Source organism: Mytilus californianus, unplaced genomic scaffold (assembly GCF_021869535.1).
Source record: "Mytilus californianus isolate M0D057914Y unplaced genomic scaffold, xbMytCali1.0.p SCAF_1, whole genome shotgun sequence".
In the NCBI taxonomy this organism is placed as follows: Eukaryota; Metazoa; Mollusca; class Bivalvia; order Mytilida; family Mytilidae; genus Mytilus; species Mytilus californianus.
Genome location: NW_026262581.1, coordinates 114,227,971 through 114,249,812, shown reverse-complemented (window position 1 = coordinate 114,249,812; position 21,842 = coordinate 114,227,971). Strand labels below are relative to the sequence as shown.

Genomic DNA, 21,842 nt, shown 5'->3' with positions numbered 1-21,842 from the left:
TCTGAAGTTTTTGCACTGCGGAAATATCAAATACCATAATTAACATATACACAAATGTACTTTGTCACGATAGTTGATAACAAAGTCCTTAATAATGGTTGTAAGAGTACTAGCGAGAAGAAGTGGATACATTGTGTTTTTGTAGTTGAACATTTATAAGTGGCACATACAAATTGAAAGTTTCATGGTTTCTGGTGTTATTCAGGAAGGCCATACATGGATGGAACCTTGTGTTGTTCAGTAACAAATTTTAGTTTAGTTAATGTTGAAACATGTTGGATTGATGTTTTTCAATATTTAACAGATGTGACCTGATGACAGATGTTTTATTTGAGGATTGGGACAATGAGTTTATCATGCTCTCTTGATACAGATATATATGTATTTGTACACACAAAATACCATTTATATGTGTAAATGAGAAATATAACACACTGTATCAGATGTTAATTTTATTAAAATATTTGCTTAATATTAAAAAAGATTGCCTCAATGCTGTTGGAAAAGAAATTTTCATTTGCAGTTACATTTGACATAGCAAATCCTTAGGTACTGTTTAAAATACAAAATCTAATTAATTCGATTGTAAAAATTTTGTGAAGGAAAATCACTACTACAATTATAAATAAGGTTTTTATTATTGAGAATCTGATACTCTTGCATTTTTTGGCAATAATTTCTGAATTTTCAGTGTTCCAAATATTGGAATTTAATTCAATGATCTGATCAAAATTATTTGTTTATACAAAGATAGAATTTAAAAAAAAAAATGAACTGTAAGAAAAATACCAGATGTACCAATTATTGCAAGTTACAATGCAGCAAGAATTAAAGGCTACCATTTTAAATTCCATACAAGAGCAGGAACAAATAAATCCTTCTGTACTAACTTAAAAGCTTGCCAAGTAAGTAATTCTGCAAGAAAAATGTAACATTCAAATGAAAATTATTTAGACTTATGTCTATCCAAAATAATAAGGAAAAATATAGGATTTTACTCATTGGGCTTTGATTTTGTAACAAAAGATGTATCCTAACAAACATAAAGAAAATTTAACACACAAGAATAAAACTACATAGATTGGTTGTACTTGATAGAAAGTTGTTAACAATTAGATAGGGCAATAAAGAATTTGTAAAAGCAGAGATAAAAAGAAAGAAAACCCATTTGTTAAGAGAAATAATGTAACTAGAATTCATTTTTGCAAATCATTTCAATTTTTATTTTTATAATATGGCATCAAATAAGATTTATATAATATTGAAATGTGTAGATGAAAATTTCATTTATCAACATGAATAATAAAATAATGCTACAAAATACATATGTACAAATATCAAATATATATAACAACATATTTGATATACTAATAACAATGACTAGCACTTAATTAGACACAAACCACATCCATTTGGAGTAAACACTTGATTCACTTTATCTATGTACAAAAATATGAGCACAACACTGAAGTTAAAAAAAAAATAGAATCTGATATATTCAGGGTTACATTATATTATGACAGGTAAAAATCCTCCTAAATACAGTAGTAGAGCCAAAATAAGACGTACCGAAATATTGCATTGAGATATACAAAAGATATATAACATTAACAATAATATAATAAAATGATGAAAAAGTAACATCCAAAACTGTAAAACATATCAAACACTAGTGTGATCATAATTCAAAAAGAATTTAAAAAATGTTTAGGTAAAAAAAAGGAAGCATTAAAATACTTTTTTATGATTGAATGACTTTGGTTAAAAAATCATATCTTAGGAACACATAGTAATATTCCAATGAATTTCTATGACTACAATTATCTTGTTTAGTACAAAGCAAATCCTAAAATTTGGCATCCATAACTAATAGGTACAATATGTAATATTGTAGTTTTGAAGCCAGATATTTTACTATGCGCAAAAATGTATGGTACATGAGATAGCCTTTGCACAAATGTGTTCAGTACAAGGGAGATAACTCAAACTAATCATTCTCCATAATGTGTATACTGTAATGGTTCTGTCTTTGTGGATAAAAAGGAATGAACTTTTGGCCATATTTCATTGGAATATCTTCCAGCAAATTCTTCTAACAGCCCATGGTCTCTGAAACACAAATAAAGATACATGATATTATGGCAATTTGGTGATAGACCAACAAAAATCAAGCATGTCTTACAAACAAGAATGCATATGATGAAATGTCTCACCTGCTTATTTTCTAATCATAATTGAATAATAATGATGAAGTCAGGGTCAAATGAACCCTGCCAGACAGACATGTTCACCTTACAATCATTCCATTCACCAAATATAGTCGACCTATTGCTTAATGTACCTAATAAACTGACAAAACCATGAAAAATTAACATTGACCGATGAACCATGAAAATGAAGTCAAGGTCAGATGAACCCTGCCCAACAGACATATACACCTTACAATCGTGTATTTGACCTATTGCTTATAGTATCTGAGATACAGACTTGACCACCAAACTTTTGATCACTGATCCATAAAATGAGGTCGAGGTCAGGTGAACCATGTCAAACTGACTGACATTTAGACATTGCAAGGAATCCATATACCAAATATAGTTATCCTATTACTCATAATAAGTGAGAAATTCACATGACAAAAAAACTCTAATTTTTTCTCAAGCAGTTGCTGAACCATGAAAATGTGGTCAATGGCAACGGACATATGACAGACAGAAACTTATTAACATAAGGTATTTGCATACAAGGTATGAAGCATCCAGGTCTTCTACCTTCTGAAATATAAAGCTTTATACTTTTATAGAGCAAGATTTGAAACTATACCATGGTGGTGATATGTAAACATGATCTTAACAGATAGACGTATTTTGCCTATTGAGGGCCCAATGTATTGCAATGTTTATTTTATTTAGCCGTGCTTTGTTAGGACAGTTTAACCAGTGTATTGCAATGTTTATTTTATTTAGCCGTGCTTTGTAAGGACAGTTTAACCAGTGTATTGCAATGTTTATTTTATTTAGCTGTGCTTTGTTAGGACAGTTTAACCAGTGTATTGCAATGTTTATTTTATTTAGCCGTGCTTTGTTAGGACAGTTTAACCAGTGTATTGCAATATTTATTTTATTTAGCCGTGCTTTGTTAGGACAGTTTAACCAGTGTATTGCAATGTTTATTTTATTTAGCCGTGCTTTGTTAGGACAGTTTAACCAGTGTATTGCAATGTTTATTTTATTTAGCCGTGCTTTGTTAGGACAATTTAACCAGTGTATTGCAATGTTTATTTTATTTAGCCGTGCTTTGTTAGGACAGTTTAACCAGCGTATTGCAATGCATGTTGATGTGACTTTCTATGATAAGAGGTAGAATCTTGTGAGACGACACCTAAACTAAGGAAGAAAAGCTGGAATTTTAAAAGGAGTTGGTTTCATTGATAAAGACACGAATTGCATAGCACAAACCATTAGCTGTTGTTAAGTAGGTGATGGACTTTGTGACATAAAGGTGGATTGTGGGCTCTTACCATCTATGCAAAGGATCAAAACAAGTAAAAACCATACAATTAAAGTAATTTATACATAAAGATGTTGACAAACTATCTAGACCACAGTGGCCAATAGGGTATGTTGACGTTACATGTACATGTGTATTATATTCTACCATACATCTGACAAAAGAAATTCTAGCAATTTCATTAGATGAAAGCAACCCCTGTATCATCCTTCTCACTGATGGTATATTGGCCATATAGTCAGCAAAAAAACTTGTGGCGTACAATCAGTACTAATGTGACGCCACATACAAATCCATTGAGTATAATAAACAATTATTGTGTTATCTTGTACATAAGGAAGCATTTTATGAAATATGATTCAACAGGCCCTGAGGGGTATTGCTGCTAATAGTCTAAAGAGATGGAAAAGTTTAATGATTTTGAAGACAACTTGAACCACAAATTTAAAATTTCAACAAATTATAGATCTATTATAGGTTTGCATGCAGACTTTGGCAAAACACAAAATCCAAGAAAAATACAATCTACCCCAATCCATGAAAATTCGTACCCACAAAATAAATGAATTCACAGCATACTAAAAATTTCTGAACTTCATCCAAATTTACTTTGGACAAAAGCACAACTTCAGCAAACATTTACATGTCTAATGCAACTGTCATGGGCAGGAAAAATTTAAAGTGTAGCGACTTACAGGGGTTATACATATACCCTTTAAGTATTGCATGAGGGCAAGGTGCAATACAATTTTTTCGTGACCCAATATTTTTTAGTATACCTCCTGTAGAAACTGAATGACCAATAGTACAGTGATGTTACCCATGCATTATAGTATACATGTATAAAGGTGTTTGTATTATTACCTAAAATACTGCAGTACAGGTTGTGTATTATGTTGATATGTTTCTAGGCGTTTTCTGACAGTTTCTGGTTTATCATCATCCCTTTGTATCAAGTCTTCTCCAGTAACATCATCTTTACCCTGCAGACAACAGATATTCATAATATTTGTACTCTTATCAGAAAATGTACAACATAAAACCCAAGCTGAAGAACTAATATTGACACAAAAACATATGAAAAGTTTTTTAAATTTTTGTTCAGTTTTTTATTTGTTGGCTGCTTGGCACATGAATAACAAGAAATGATTGTAACAGGATGCTGTTACGAAGTCTCCCAAACGAAGCTCCCATAAATCGTCATTCCCAGGGTCGCCTGACATTGGGCAAAGTTCTGTGAAAATTGGTTTGGTCCAGTAAAGTTATATGCATTAGTGATGCCTGGGGACTAACCCTGTATATCATTCAAATCATCTTGGCATGACAAACCAGAATATACATGGTTTAGGGGTGGGGATCTCGACCATTTACAAGATACTAGAACATTGGGGGTGGGGGGAACCCCTAGGGACTGACCCTATACGTCATTCAAATGTTTGAGACATGACGAACAGGAATATATATGGTTTAGGGTGGGGATCTCCACCATTTACAAGATATTAGAACATTGGGGGTGGGGGAACCCCTGGGGGACTGACAATATATATCATTCAAATGCTCTAGACATGACGAACAGGAATATATGTGGTTAAGGGGTGGTGATCTCGACCATTTACAAGATATTAGAACTTTCTCAAATGGCAGGGGGTAGGGATGACCCCTGGGGACTAACCCTGTATATCATTCAAACCATCTTAGCATGACAAACCAGAATATATATGGTTTAGGGTGGGGATCTTGACCACTTACAAGATATTACAACTTTCTTAAATGGCATGGGGTGGGGGTGACCCTTGGGGACTAACCCTGTATTTCATTTGATGTGCTTTATCATGACATACCAGAATATATATGGTTTAGGGGTGGGGATCTCGACCATTTACAAGATATTAGAACTTTCTCAAATGGCAGGGGGTAGGGATGACCCCTGGGGACTAACCCTGTATATCATTCAAACCATCTTAGCATGACAAACCAGAATATATATGGTTTAGGGGTGGGGATCTTGACCACTTACAAGATATTAGAACTTTCTTAAATGGCATGGGGTGGGGGTGACCCCTGGAGACTAACCCTGTATTTCATTTGATTTGCTTTATCATGACAAACCAGAATATATATGGTTTAGGGGTGGGGATCTCGACCATTTACAAGATATTAGAACTTTCTCAAATGGCAGGGGGTGGGGATGACCCCTGGGGACTAACCCTGTATATCATTCAAACCATCTTAGAATGACAAACCAGAATGTATATGGTTTAGGGGTGGGGATCTTGACCACTTACATGGTATTAGAACTTTCTTAAATGGCAGGGGGTGGGGGTGACCCCTGGGGACTAACCCTGTAATTCATTTAATGGGCTTTATCATTTAGAACATTTTCAATTAAAAAGATTGTGTCTATCACAAACGGTTTTCAATTTATAATCATTTGAAAATTTTAAAAAATAAAATCCCATAGGGTTCTATAGTAAAACCCTCTTTTCTTTTTGCCCCTCACAGTACCCCTTTATAAACCCCATTGCACAAACAAAACCCTGATTGCACCACTAGACATGTTAGTCTAACATATTGTGAAACCCTAAGTTAATCTGACAAGCGGTTTTGGAGAACGGGTGCGGACAAGTTCAAATTTAAAAGCGGCGGAAGAAGAAGAAGAAGAAGAAGAAGACCCTAAGTTAATCTGACAAGCGGTTTTGGAGAACGGGTGCGGACAAGTTCAAATTTAAAAGCGGCGGAAGAAGAAGAAGAAGAAGAAGAAGAAGAAGAAGAAGAAGAAGAAGAAGAAGAAGAAGAAGAAGAAGAAGAAGAAGAAGAAGAAGAAGAAGAATAATAAGAACTGAGCAAAAACAATAAGTCTTCCCAAACTTCGTTTGGGAGACTTAATTAAAGAGAAAATGACTACTAAAGAACCTAAAAATATTCTGATCTGCTGTTTTTGAAACTGAAATTATTATTACATTTGTATTGAAGTTAAAACAAAAAATTATAAAAAAAAATGTATACATTTGTACTTTGACAAAATATAGTTTAACCTATTTTTAAAAATATAGTAAAAAGTATTAGTTCCATTGCTTTTTATCAAGTTAAATGCTGTGCAAAATTCACATATTAAAAAAACTTAATAATCTAAGTTATCTCCCTTTATAAAGCAAAATTTGAAATATGTGAATCAATCAAATCAAAAAAGACAAATCAAATTAATTTCTAATTTTCAGAGAAAAATTCCACAAATAAATTGAATTTGTTTCCCTTACATAATGGACATCTTTACCTGAATTTTGGGAGAATTGAACTGTATGTAAGGTATATTTTGGCATCTGACATATTTACTTGAACTTTTGGAGGATTCAACTCTGTATGGTATATTTTGGCATCTGATATATTTACCTAACTTTTAGTATTGAACTCTGTATGGTATATTCTGTCATCTGACATGTTTACCTGAATTTTTGAAGAATTCAAGTCTGTATGATATATTCTGTTATCTAACATATTAATTGTCATCTGATATATTTACCTGAACTTTTGGAGGATTGAACTCTGTATGTATGGTATATTTTGGCATCTGATATATTTACCTGAACTTTTGGTGGATTGAACTCTGTATGTATGGTATATTTTGGCATCTGATATATTTACCTGAACTTTTGGAGGATTGAACTCTGTATGTATGGTATATTTTGGCATCTGATATATTTACTTGAACTCTTGGAGGATTGAACTCTGTATGTATGGTATATTTTGGCATCTGACATATTTACCTGAACTTTTGGTGGATTGAACTCTGTATGTATGGTATATTTTGGCATCTGACATATTTACCTGAACTTTTGGTGGATTGAACTCTGTATGGTATATTCTGCCACTAGGTGCATGAGTCCATCTTCCTTTAATTCTATCAATTATAACCTCAAAAGGAACATTTAAATTGACAACAACATCAATTGGTTCCTTCTTCAGTAGAGCACCTGCCTGAGAAACTGTCCTGGGAAATCCTACAAAAAACTTAGATCTGTTTGTCACAATGTAATATTGCAACATAAAAAGGATATATCAATTTTTCCTTTCTCCATTACTTTTCTCTGAATACTTCATGCTACTGTGATCTGGAATGTCACATATTTTAAACTTATCAACTGGTTCCAATTACAAAAGAAGCAATAGACAACTTCCAAAACTAACAGTTTGTCCCACCAGCCTTCATCTTCTATGACTTGATTTCTGTGTTGGTAGTTTTGCTATCAGATTTTTTCACTTTTTAAAACAATTCTTACAGAAAGCAAAATAAATTTGACCAGTTGCAAGAAAATATAGATATCAGATATGATATTCAAGTTTAATCAGAATTTTTTTTTCAAAAAAAAGAAATTGTCATCATAAAGTCATCAGATTTTATGAAAATTTCACCATATAAGGAGAATGGGTAGCATAAAATTTTGTTTTTAAAATGATTTAAATGCTAATTTGAGCTTCATTCATTTTGTTTATCTACTGAGCTGTAATCTAAGGTTGTGATGTAAACATATTAATCATCTTGTTCAAGTTTTTTTTTTAATTACTAAATATAGTGATGTTAATTGAAAATCGTGTGACTGTTATAGTCTCTTTTTTTAATTTCAGCTGCTTTCTTAGTTTTAAACAATGACATATAAAAAATATTTTGTTCTGTCATAAATTGATTGGAATCTGATAACAGATCAATATAGTCAAATATCACTAATGTGAGTCACTTACATAAGAGATATATCTACTATGTACTCCTTCAATCTTTCACATGTTTTGGTTTTAATTACAGAAAATAAATACCAAAATATTCAACTTTTCCAGAAAAATGTATGAAATAGATGCTCCCATTTTTTAAAATTGTTTTACTTGTGTAATAGGCTTTAAAATAACCGAGAGCTAAATGTATTAATTGATATAATAAATATCTTATCTTAACAAGTTTAAAAAAATATTCTTTGATTTCATGCTTCTGTTGTAGCAAGAGTTGAAGAAAATTATCCTATCTGTCAAGTTACATTATAAAATCTTATAAAATCACTAATAATGGGCAATAAAATGATCCCTTTAACACTTGTACAAGTACCCCCACTACTTATAATACTCAGGTTTGTATTATGATCTACTATCTATTTGCAATATTTACCATCTAACAGCCAGCTGTGAGACTTCATGTTGTGCAATTCATTCAAAATCAAGTCCACCATGACATTGTCAGGAACTAACTTCCCATGGTCAATATAATCTTTGGCTAACTGGCCAGCAGCTGGAATGATATACATGTAATTAGTTTTAAATTTGTCTTTCGATATCAGACATATTGCTGGAATTTAAAGTTTAATAAGTGGCAAATTTGAAATGATGGGATATTCAGTTAAAAAATCAGCTTATGAATAAGCTATTACCAGGCTGACAACCTTAAAATTTTCCTTTTTATATTCTGTTACAATAACTGATGATCAACATAAACATCGGGAGCAAAATCCCTAAAGCAATAATACAATAATGTCCCCTTGTAATAAAGTCCTAGGGATTCTACATTGTTCCCATACAGATTTGGATGTAATGCCATTCACTCGCCTGTATGAATTTTTCTTTTTTTTTATATACACAGTCAACACCTTCTGAACCTGTGCATCATGGCATTGAACTAGGCCACTAGGCTGAGATGTAATGTCACTTTGAGTGTGATATTGACTATCAAAACAGATCACTAGTTTTATTTAAAATCTATTAAACTGAACTTGCAAAAATCAATGTTAATCCTTTGATTTTTTAGTTATTCAATGAAAACACTTAACCTGAAAGTAGCAAGAAATTTAGGAGTATACTGTTGATTTCTCTTACACCATATGTCAACTGGTGTCAACTGTAACAACATGAAGACATCAGAGTGACATTATATCGGCAACATTAGGACTAATTGCATTCTCTGTCCCCTTGTAATAAAGTCCTAGGGATTCTACACTGTACCCATACAGATATGGATCTAATGCGGTATCGTGTCCGTTCACCCTAATTACATGTTCACCCTGGGTCCGTTCGCCCTGAGTCAATTCGCCCATAAAGTTCGTTCGCCCTAACTTTTATAAAAAAAATAATATCAATGGTTTAATTTAAAGTTTTGTAATCTTATTCAGATATTTAAATGGTAAATACTAAAAATGTATATCTCCAAATTCATGAATACTAGTAAACATTGAAATTAAAAAAAAAAAGGTTTTTGTTTTGGAGCATTTATCAGGCTAATTGGCTTCATTGTTACATTTTTATTCAGAATTACTTTTAATGACTGTTGATTGTATATAAACTCATCATAGATACCAAGTTTGAAACTTTGTACGCACAGACACACGTTTCGTCTACAAAAGACTCATCAGTGACGCTCGAATCAAAAAAGTTAATAAGGCCAAATAAAGTACGAAGTTGAAGAGCATTGAGGACCCAAAATTCTAAAAGTTTTGCCAAATACAGCTGAGGTAATATATTTCTGTGGTGGAAAAGCCTTAGTATTCCGAAAATTCAAAGTTTGGTAAATTTAGAATGCTGATTAGATATGATTACGATGTCTTTGGTCTCACTGATTGTTCTAGTTATTGTTTTTGATGGATTAATAATGAAATGGTTTTTTTTTTAAATAAACAAGTCAGCTTGGAATGAGTTAAAACAATAATGTAAGAATTGTAAGACATTAAAGGGAAATTGTTTTCGTCGCTTGGCTTCTTTGATCTCAAGGTGTTGACTGAGTTGGATCTTGTTATACCTGTTTGGATTGTTTTGAAATTGATACAAGGTTTCAAAAAAGATAAATTCATACAGATAACTTGGTCAACTTATACAAGACAACAAAATAAAATAGAAATCAGAGCGAACGGACTCAGTGAGAACAGGAATTAGGGCGAACGGACCCAGGGCGAACAGGTACTAGGGCGAATGTGAATCAGGGCGAACGGACCCGGATTCGATCTAATGCCATTCACTCGCCTGTATGAAATTTTTTTTTTATTTACAGTCGACACCTTCTGAACCTGTGCATTGAACTACGCCACTAGGCTGAGATGTAATGTCACTTTGATTGTGATATTGACTATCAAAACAACTCACTAGTTTTATTTAAAATCTGAGATCTTAACAAGTCACCACTTGATAAATGTTTCATGTTGAAATCTTTGACAATTCTTGTTGATATGGTGCCCTTTCCTGAGCCAGGAGGGCCCATTATAACTGCTCTAAAGATTTTTGAAATCATTTCGTTGTTTGCGTTATTAAATGTGGTAGGCAACAGTTACTGTCATCGATTCATGACATTGATAGTGCGTGGACCCGAATGTCAAACGTCATAAATTTTGACCTCACGGCAAGTGCGATAGCTTGTCGTAATATATAGAGATACATTTAAATAAATATAACCGATGAACGCAGATATGCATGCAAATATGCAAATCAATAATTCTATATAAAAGATACTAAAATATAAATGATTTGTAGAATTAAATTGTATCTTGTGCAATAAATTTTACGACAGTTACTACAACCTATTGTTGATAAAAATACCCACGAGGAAAAATTTGAAAATTTGAAGCAATATTTTAAGGTGATGAATATCTAGAAATTAATTTTTGATATCACAGATTAACACACTTTATATTCTAAAAAACATCATTGATGACGACATGAGTTTTGTTTTCAGATTAAATCTTCACAATTTGATGTTCATTTTATATACATGTATTAAAACTATTATTGTAAAACACCTGATTATTTCAGTACTACGTCTACAATAATTTCTTAAGAAAACTCACATGTATACAACATCACATACACCCTGTACAGCTTTTAAACGGCAAAAACTCACATTCAGATATATATATATTTGTATGGGTAGGAATGCCCTTCAATAATCGTTGCGCGTCAAACATTCATATTTCTCTACCATAAACGTCAAATGAGGGGAGCGTATCTATAATCCGACACCCCGAAATTCCGACAGTCCAGTAGTCCGACAGACCGATAGTCCGACGGTCCAATAATTCGACAGTCCGTTAATCCGACAGTCATTTGTCAAATCTCATTGTGTAGTTACTGTTAGTGTCAAATGGAGTAAAACGTGTATCGATAACATTATTTTAACAAATATTTTAATGTCATTCATCATGTGGGATTCCCTATTCCTACCCTTGTATATAATACACCTTATTGCCATTAAGGTTCATCTATACACTTCCACAAAAATGGCTGTGTTTACACCATGAAGTTTTCTTGGAATGCAGACAAAACTGTGTAATTCTAATAGTTTTGAATTCTGGCAGCACCTAGATATATACAAGTTGTATTCATTTTGTGTTTTAAAAAGAAAAACTTGTGGATTTTGCTAAACATGTTCTTTCCTTGCCACAGGTGGTGTAAAAATAAACAAAGTCATGTGAAATCTTTGAGATAGCCCCCCTCAGGTAATGATTGTATTGTATCATATTGATTGATATGAACAATAGAGGGACAATAGAAATCTACTCACAACAAAGGTGATTTAAATAGTGTGAATGAGTGGACTGTATCAAAGAAAACTTGGGTGTGTGTTTATTTCACCATCTTCTGTGGCAAGCAAAGAAAATGTTCATCAAAATCCATAAAGTGTTTCAACTTTTTAGAATATAAATTGGATGTATCATTATTTTATCTAGGTACTGCCAGGCATTAAACTTTTAAAATTACACGGTTTTGTCTGTACTCGGAGAAAATTTCATGGTGTAAACACAGCCATTATAAAGTGTAAAGATGAACCTTAAGTCCAATCCAGAAAAAAACTTAGACACTTCCTGTTTGGGTTAAGTGTCGCTAAAACAAGTCATCAGTAACGAGCTGAGGGAGGAAAAGGTTTAGAAAGCAAACATTTTGAAAATTTGATAGATTATGATCCATTTTGTTAAAACACAAATTAAAATCATAAAAATGCTTTGTTTGAAGTGTTTACGATGTTTAAAAAATGTCTCTTTGAAAAGTTTTATGCAAAATACATTGTTTAAACAGGGTCCCAGATAGGTCCAAATGTCTCAAATGGATGAAAAAGTTGTGTAATTTCAGAACATGTTGGATTGGAATAAATAGCAATAAGGTTTAATGCAGAACAGGGAATGTGTCAAAGAGACAACAACCTGTCCAAAGAGCAGAAAACAGCTTGAGGCCACCAATGGATCTTAAATGCAGCGAGAAAATCCTGCACCTGGAGAGGGCTTCAGCTGGCCCGTTAACAATAATGTATACTAGCTTAGCGAAGTGGATGCCAATCTAAACTCCAAAAAACTACAAACGAACCAAAATAAAAAAAAAAACAGAAGACTAACAAAGGCTAGAGGTTCCTATCTTGGGACAGGTGCAAAAATGCGGCAGATTTAAACATGTTTTGTGAGGTTTCAAACCTACCCCTAAACCTCGACATGCTCTAGCCAATGTGGAATGAACAAATGATGGACATTTTGGTTTTAACAATAAGAATTATCTTCCAAATGTATATATGAACAAGTATGTGTAATTGAAATATTATCTTAGTATCACTATCAGGGGATATTTAGAAAGCTATTCCTGAAATACAATTTTTGTCAATATCTCTTGTTTTGAAAATAAATCAACTGAAGAATGTATTTTGTTTTCAGATGAGAATAGCAATGGATGCAGATTCCTCATTTGAAGATGAGTTTTATCAAAGACCAAGACGTAAACCAAAGAGTGGTAAACAGAAAGGTATCCGTGGTAACCCAGAAGGTGACAGTATTATGGGAAAAGATAAAGGAAAGTTAAGAGCTCCTCCAAACAGTGATAATGACTCTTCATTCGATGTAATATCTCCTTCCAAGAAAAGAAAAACACATATCAATCCAGATCCACTTGAAAATGTTCAGCGTAAACCCACAAAGCGCCATCTACAGATGTACAGTGATACTGACCTGTCATCATTAGATCAAACAGATACACCAGACACATTAAGTCAGATAAGCTCTATAATGCCTTGTTCTGACGTGTCGATGCAAACAACATTTTCCCGCATGAGAAAGCCAAGAGGAAGAGCTGATATCACTTTAGAAAAGGCAGTTCAAAAGGCCAGAGGTCAACCAGATGGTGCAGAAAGGTCTTTCCATCAAAAGAAAGCAAGTAAATCCATACTTCAACCAAGATTGTCCACTGTGAGAGAGGCTGCTGAAGGGAGAACATCAGATAGTTCTACACAAGAAGTATGTGTAGAAGATGAACCTGCGTCACCTGGTCCACAACAGTTTGAAAGGCGGAAATCAATGAAGGTTACTTACTATAACAAGCGATATATAGACTGATAGAATTGTTTTATTCTTACATTATCATGTGTATGTAGATAGCATTGATATATGTAGAAAATGCTCAAATAAGATTTTTGATAGAGAAATATTTGTAATTATAAGGTCCGTGTTCATTTGGAACCAATTTTTGTTTTGAATTTACTCAAATTTAAATGAAATGTGTATGTAACCGTAGGAAGTAATTCTCAGTACACACGGAACAAAAAACACATGAATTTAGCATCTGACATGAAAAATACTAAAATGCTTTTGAAAATTTTTATTCACTGTGATTCTTTTTATATTGTATCTTATGAACCCTAATTCTGTATCCTGTCATAAAAATTTGAATTGCAGTATAAAACTGTATTCAAATACGTAAGGCCAGACTTAAAAACATTTCTGTTTGCCCAAACCCTACCCACCAGGGTAGGTAGGTAGGGATTTTTTTTTTTTTTTTTATACTTTAAGAGATAAAAAGGGTCAAAATTATTTTACCTTGTAAACAACTTTTACAATGAAAGCTTAAGACTATTATAGAGTTTTGTATAAATTGTCAGACACATATATGCGTAAATTGAGAATGGAAATGGGGAATATGTCAAAGAGACAACAACCCGACCAAAGAGCCGACAACAGCTGAAGTCCACCAATGGGTCTTCAATGCAGCGACAAAATCCCGCACCCAGAGGTGGTCCTCAGCTGGCCCCAAAATAAAATTGTGTACTAGTTCAGTGAAAATGGACGTCATACTTAACTCTAAAACATATAAATGAACTAAAATTAAAAAAACATACAAGACTAACCTGCTAACAAAGGCCAGAGGCTCCTGACTTGGAACAGGCGCAAAAATAAGGCAGGGTTAAACATGTTTTGTGAGATCCCAACCCTCCCCCTATACCTTTTGCCAATGTAGAAAAAACAAACACACAGCAATATGCACAGTATAACTCAGTTAAAAAAAAGTCTGAGTCCGATGTCTGAATAGGTAACTAAATTAACAAACAAAGGACTACTAGCAGTTACTGACATGCCAGCTCCAGGCCTCAATTAAACTGATTAAAAGAGTATGTCTTCATCATATGAAAATCAAGTACAATCCCTCCCGTAAGGGGTTTAGTATCAAAAACTATCATACTATCATAAAATATATGAGAAGAACATAACCCGTATCATGCCATAACTGGTATTAAACTGTATCTATTTAAAACAGATGCAGCAAATTTTAATGCCAAATCAAATTCCTGAACACTTGGATTGGTTCCTCAAAATCGGGCTCAAACGAGTGTCCCGATCTGTCAGAGACAGTCACACAAATTTCATCAGTTTTCCGCAGCATGAAATCGTCATCACACACTTCATCAAACACCTCTTTCCATGTTTTTGTGTTTTCAAAATGATAGATTTTGTTGGAAATTACGGGTTGTGATTTTAATCCAAACGAGTTAGTAACATGTTGTTTTAAATCTGTATCAATTGGAGGCTTTTATACATAACACAAATTGTCCTGCGATAAAGTGCGGTCAGACAGGATCAGGTTATTCTATGCCACAAACTCAAGATGGATAGGATAAAAATCTGCAAAAAAGAAAAAACATCGCAATTTTTGAATAAAAAAAAAGATTGTGATTTTGGTGCTTTTTTATGGGTCATTCAGGTTAGGGCAAACCAACCTATTCTTTTTTATGGCCTAAGTGTTAAAAACAAGATCTTTTCAATCTTAAAGCTTATAAAATTTCTATAAATACATAACTTTTCCTACCAATACTTTTTAGTATGTTTCAGGAACAATACATATTGTATTTGGGAGTGCCTCTGTCTTAACTAGTCAAAATAAGAAATTAAGCTAAGATTCTAGCTCAACTACATGAATAAATTACTTGGAAAGCCTGGTCTGGTTTTAAAAGTATTCAATGTAGTCTCAAGTTTGATATTTTTAAACTTATTTTGTCAGGTAAAATTGAAACGAGCAGCCAGTAATGCAGCAGGAAAACTGAAGTCATTAAAAGGAAAGAAGGTTCAGCTTAGTGAAAGTAGACTTATTGCTAAGTGTAAAATGGAAGATTCGCAACTAGAAGAAACTTCAGGTAATTTATTGTTATGAAAGCACCAAATTGAGAATAGTAGTAGATGTCAAATAAATTTGGAGTCTAACTTTGGATAAGTCATACCATTGACTTATCTTAGGTTTGATTTATAGGAAGAAGACAGTAACATGTTTTCCTGTGGCATATGTCCTCACTAAGACAGGTTTAATGCTGAAAGCAAGTTTTAAATTTCAATACATCTGCACACAAAATTTTGACAAATAAATTCAATTAAGATAAAATAAGCAGAGAAAACATATGAATAAAAGGAGATGTGGGGTATATATCAATGAGCCAGCATTCCAACAACACAAATAACCAAAAGAAATCTAGAGCTCAACATAAAGTCTTTAACAATAGACAGGTGTCTTCACAGTCTCATGTCCTAAATGGCTTGAAGTTTATAAAAAGTTGGGAATAAATTAATCAGGAACTCTCAAAAATGTGCCATCAGCACCAAATTCTCAAAAAAAAAAAAACATAAATGAGATTTTGACATAGAAAACAAGACAAGTTTCCACTAATGTTTACAAAGATTACAGAAGTACTTGCTGAATGAATGTCCCTTATGGAAGGCTGACAGCTGAATGTCTTTTTAGTTTTACTTGTGTTATTTGGTTGCTATCTTATCGATGCTTTACACAAAATGTTCAAAGTAAACTATAAAATATGTTAGCAAGAAAAATTAAAAATCACAATTTGATTTTCTCCAGAACTAAAAAGTATTCATGAATCAATTCATTTTGCATGTTTTTTTCTCAGCAAGATAGGATGCTATGTCTTTTCAGAATCTAAGAAGACTAAATTAAAAGAGCTTCCATTCAAAGAAAGAAAGAAAGTTCGTAAAATGTTAAAGAATAATTTCAATATGATTCAAAGATCAAAGAAAATATGGGAAGAATTACGAAGGTAACAATCAAGAATATGTAATATATAAACTCAATTAATTATGAGTATGTTATAGGGCAAGTCACAATGAACTAAAGATTCCATTAATACAGGGTTTTTTATACTCTTACTCTAGTGGCATTAAACAGGTATCAGCCTGTGTCAACATATAATCATAGTTTCAATGTTTTCTGGAATGTTAAATTACTATTCTAATAAACTGTCAGAATTGAGCAAGGATTCTAAATTATGATATTGTTCTTACACTTAAAAAAACTTCTGGATGAAAGTAAATCTGGAAAAATTTTAAAGAAGTTTATAACCTAATAGTAGATTTATAGCTGTTTATTTTCCTTGTAGACATGATGTTAAGGACAATAAAAAACATGAGCTATGTACAGAATTAATGGGATTTGTTAAAGGAAACATGAAAGAGGTTTGTGATATAAAAACTGAACTCTTAAAGGATATAGTTGTTTGATTTATATGTTTTCATGCTAAAGTATGTTGTAGATTGTATATATTTTCATATTCAAATGGTGTAAATGAGAATTTCAGGTTTAATTTCTTAGTTACAATTCATGATACTTGTAAGGAAATATGATACTGTAAAAAAAACCTCCAATTTGTCACAACTTCCTTGCGACTATATATTTTCATTTTTAAATACTTTATTCTTTTACAGATGCAGTTTTTTAGGGTGCATTTTTTGCTGATTTGCAGGTACAATGAAAAAGAGTATTCCAAAAAAAAATACATCATCATGTTCCTAATTAATAAATGCGATGACATGTCAGAATGGTGTTTATAAAATTGTTCAAAAGTATTTAAACAAAGATACTGTATAAAAATAAGGAGATATGGTAGGATTGCCAAAGAGACAACTATCCTCCAGAGTTCAAATAAGTGGATATAAGCAATTATAGGTCACCGTATAGCCTTCAACAATGAGTTAACCCCAAACCATATAGTCGGCTTTAAAAGGGCCCAACATGAAAAATGTGAAACAATTCAAACGAGAAAACTAATGGCCTAATTTATAACAAAAACATTTTACGAAAAATAGATATGACTGATATGAACCAATGACAACCACTGAAGTTCAGGAACCTGACTTGAGACAGGTACATAAAAAATGGGGCGGGGTTAAACAGGTTTGTGAGCACTCAGCTAAAAATCAGCTGCAATTGGCTTAACTCAGAAGATTGGTATGAAGCATAAAAACAACTAACATAAAAACAAAAGACATAAAGCATAGTGTATTGTTTTTAAACAGAAGCCATAAGAATAAAAAAAATGTATTACCCCGGTATAATAAATTAAGGTTACTTGTAGTAACATGATATCCTGTTACTTTTTCTAGTTTGCATTTGCTCATGATACAGCGAGAGTATTACAGTGCCTTGTGCAACATGGATCACCAGGTCAGAAAGATGAGGTATTTGAGGAAGTTAAAGGTATGTTAGACATATTTCTCTTATAATTGTGGCCTGTTATCTATTTCTTGCATGAAGAGATATTTCTCATATCACACTGCACTGAATATGATACGAAAAAATGTAATGAAAACTGTGTTAATTTGATTGGCTTATCCAGCATCATGAGACAATATTACGACATTTCCATTGGCTATTTGTTAGGTCATTGATGACTTTCAAAAGTTAAGACCATGTACATTTTGTCCATGCAATGAACATATGTGATTTCTTCTATATTATACAAAACACACACACTTTTCACCTGAAAAATCTTCTTTTAGTCAAATTTTATTACATTCTAAAGTGTACAAAAAGTTTGACGCCAGAACAGGACATATGAAGTCATACAAGTATGTGCAAAAGACTAGATCAAAGATTTGCAGAATTTTTAATTAAACACAATGACAGTGTTGACCATAAGAGAAATAGGACTTGTGAGAATTTGAAATTGCTTGATATCAACTCTCGTTATTTAATTTAAAAAGTAATAAGAAACTTGCCGAAGGCTTGTTTATTATTATATTGAAATTAAATAACTTGAGTTGATATCAAGCGATATCCAATTCTCACTCGTTATGAAACCTATAAATATATATATATAATAAACTATGTAGTTCTCCAATATTGAATTAATAAGAAAAAAAGTGTTGCATATTTATTTAGCTTTATATCTAAAGATAAGGTGCTATAATGCATTTGACAATACCGAGGAGACAGTGAACCACAAATGATCATAGGTATAACTTTTCCAAATTTTGTAGTATACCATAGTACACCCATCCAACCTGTCACGTCTCTCAATAACTTGCTTATACTTTCACTAATCTTTAAGCTCTGTCAAACATTTCCAAGTAATTTAACAGTGAACTTAGTCATATTAAAGATTTATTTGTAATTTGTAAAGCTGATGGTCAATTTGGGGCAAAAGTTGTCCTAAAATCAAATATATTTCAAATTTTTGCTCATTTTCAGAATCAAATGTTTGATCTTTGTATTTTAATAAAACATTTCCCTATTGGTTTGAAATATGCTCTTTTCATGGTTACTATAATACAATGAGTTCTAATAGTAAAATAAAGAAATTACCCAAATCTTCACTGTTTGACTCTGTAATAATATTTAAAAATATATTTCAACAAGAAGTGTACATATTGTGGGCGATGCTTGTGCTCTATGTAAATGTAGCCAAAATGTACTTAAATAACATTAAACAGTACCAATTTTACTGGACCAGATGCACATTTTGACAATTTATGTCTCCTTCATGATGTTGAGGCAAAAATGTTGAAAATCCAAAACCTAAAATTAGCCTATTTTTGCAAGTATGGAGAAAAAAATTTGAAAAATCATGTATATGATGTCAACATTACCAAATTGTGTCATCAAGACTTGGCTAATATTCTCATTTTCTCGAAGCCTTTTTTTTATTGCTAAAAATGTGATTAGTAATGGTATCATACAATTATTTTTTTTTGGTGAATTTACAGGACCAAATAAACCCCAAAATGTACCTTTTCTTTTAATAGTAAAATTGAAATGCATGATGACAATGATTAAAAAACAAATAGATTTTAAAGTCATATCTTTTCATACACAGATCTTCCACAAACTTTTTGAAAAAAAAATTGTTTCTGTTGTTCAGTTGATATCTCATTAATGTATACCCAACATTTCCTTTTATTTACATATATATTTTATTTTATTTGTTTTGCTGATATGTGATATATTGATTTTGAATTAATATCAGAATAGGCTATAGCTACAGTATATAGCTTTATCATATACTTGTATAAAATATTACTAAAATTTTACAGTTCAATAACATTTAAAAATATCAAAAGGCTATGAAAGGATTACTAGGTTTATTTATCAGATTCCTAAGAATTTCCTCAGCGGGCTGATAAAGGAACCTTTATTGACTGCTTCCGGAATGTTATCACATGCCTTTCCGTTAATTTCCGTGACGTTTATCACATGCAACGTCGTGCATTTCCGGAAATTTGTTCGAAAACGACAACACAGTGCGGAAAACCGCAAGTGATTTAAGACTTTCCACAAAATAATTGAGGAGCAAATTTCAAACTAAGAACATGTTAATTGTTGTGACAAGATAAATAAAATGCTTGTAATATCAATAAAAACAATAAAAGTTAAGACATTTGTATTTGGCTGTCTGTAAATTATTATCTAAAAATTCATGGAAAGACAAAATTTTAATTAATAGTTCTTGTCTGTATTTCTTCTGTTGAAGTATATGATAAAAAGATAATTACATGTCATTTATCATATCAGACCCTTTATCGGCCCTCGTTCATGATATCAGCCCTCGAGCCTGCGGCTCTTGGGCTGATATCATGACCTAGGGCCGATAAAGGGTCTGATATGAAAAATGCCATGTAATAATCTATACGTATTAAATGTTATGAGAATGTTGAATCATAAAAAAATAACTTAATTATTACAGATCAGATATGTTTAATGGCCAGGTCAAAGTATGCTAAGTTCTTGGTGAAGAAACTAATTGTTTATGGGTAAGTGTATGGTGTTACATAAGAGTAATTCACAAGGCATCACATACATCTAAGCTAAAGTTGACTGAACTATATTGCCTTGATATTCCATTGTTCACCATAATGAGAGTATCTTATTTGGATTAAAGGGAACACATTTAGAATATAGAGATAAGTTTAGTGATACATTGCATCAATATAAAAACTTTTACAAAAAATTATTTATATATTAATTGATGAACAAATGTAACATAACAACAGATCAACATTTTACATTAAAAAAAAAATCTAAATGACATCGTCAGTTTATAGCTGAGTAACACAATTATTACAAGTATTTTAATGTAAAGTCGTCTGCTTTTTATTTTTGTTAATCAATTCTAAATGACTTTTAGCGGACATTTTATGTATTCAAGTATTTTTTTTAAATGTTACCTTTGACCGTCCTTCCATCCGTCCCATTTTGGTTTCCGCACTCTATAGTTTGCCTAATGCAGATTTTATGAAACTCATACATATTACTATGAACAAAAACTTGCAGAGTTTGAATTTAGGCACTGAGTCACTTACCGTTCTATAGTTATGCTCCTTTATAACTTGGAAAATTTCAATTTTTTCCGTTTTTGCACTCTAATTTTAGTTTGCCTCATGCAAATTTTATAAAACTTGTACACAATGCTAAGAACCACAACACGCAGACAGAGTTCCAGTCATTTACTGTTCAGACACATTGTTCTTTTAATTTCATTATAAAAAAAACATGGAATGCCTTTTTAGATTAAACATCGTTTGATAATGATACTTTTTTTTCAGGTCAAAACAACACAAGAATCATGTCTTCAAGAGTTTCCATGGAAATGTTAGAAAACTGGTTAGACACAGGGTAAATATAGATAATATAATAAAAGCAGTTTATTTTACCTCAGTTTAAGGATACCAAATTTAAGATAAAACGAGAAGCGGTAAATTACAATTAGGTGTAGATTGAAGTGTTCATTACTTGACCATCTTCGTCATCTTTTTGCTTCAACTATTCATTGTTAACACTTCATATTT

General features: G+C 32.1%; 2 protein-coding genes across 3 annotated transcripts in view; one reads left to right on the top strand and one right to left on the bottom strand.

The window, feature by feature from the left end:
- Window positions 1–439: 439 nt before the first annotated feature.
- LOC127731262 (GTP:AMP phosphotransferase AK3, mitochondrial-like) lies at window positions 440–10,862 on the bottom strand. Of its 2 annotated transcripts, none has more exons than XM_052240310.1 (5): window positions 10,621–10,862; window positions 8,663–8,782; window positions 7,336–7,508; window positions 4,375–4,493; window positions 440–2,109 (listed from the first exon to the last, which is right to left on the bottom strand). In XM_052240310.1, the coding sequence occupies exons 1-5, from the start codon at window positions 10,763–10,765 to the stop codon at window positions 1,992–1,994; spliced, it is 675 nt and encodes a 224-aa protein (XP_052096270.1). In that variant the 5' UTR covers window positions 10,766–10,862; the 3' UTR covers window positions 440–1,991. The 2 variants fall into 2 exon arrangements, with proteins under 2 accessions (XP_052096270.1, XP_052096275.1); XM_052240315.1 differs by lacking the exon at window positions 10,621–10,862 and adding an exon at window positions 9,231–9,242.
- Window positions 10,863–11,057: 195 nt separating this feature from the next.
- The window catches only part of LOC127731128 (pumilio homolog 3-like), a 28,643-nt gene continuing 17,858 nt past the window's right edge, over window positions 11,058–21,842 (top strand). The window contains exons 1-8 of the mRNA XM_052240018.1: window positions 11,058–11,110; window positions 13,167–13,808; window positions 15,778–15,910; window positions 16,699–16,819; window positions 17,159–17,234; window positions 18,162–18,255; window positions 20,741–20,807; window positions 21,600–21,669. Coding sequence (XP_052095978.1) covers window positions 13,167–13,808; window positions 15,778–15,910; window positions 16,699–16,819; window positions 17,159–17,234; window positions 18,162–18,255; window positions 20,741–20,807; window positions 21,600–21,669 — 1,203 coding nt within the window. The 5' untranslated portion in view covers window positions 11,058–11,110. The remainder of the gene's footprint in view (window positions 11,111–13,166; window positions 13,809–15,777; window positions 15,911–16,698; window positions 16,820–17,158; window positions 17,235–18,161; window positions 18,256–20,740; window positions 20,808–21,599; window positions 21,670–21,842) is intronic.

Coding starts and splice junctions, on each gene's coding strand:
- LOC127731262 (XM_052240310.1), bottom strand. CDS start 10,765: ATGATTTCAAAAATCTTTAGAGCAGTTATAATGGGCCCTCCTGGCTCA. Junction 8,783..10,620: donor TCAGATTTTAAATAAAACTA/GTGAGTTGTTTT, acceptor ATATCATTCCAG/CTGCTGGCCAGTTAGCCAAA. Junction 4,494..7,335: donor TCAATCCACCAAAAGTTCAG/GTAAATATGTCA, acceptor TGTTGTCTGCAG/GGTAAAGATGATGTTACTGG.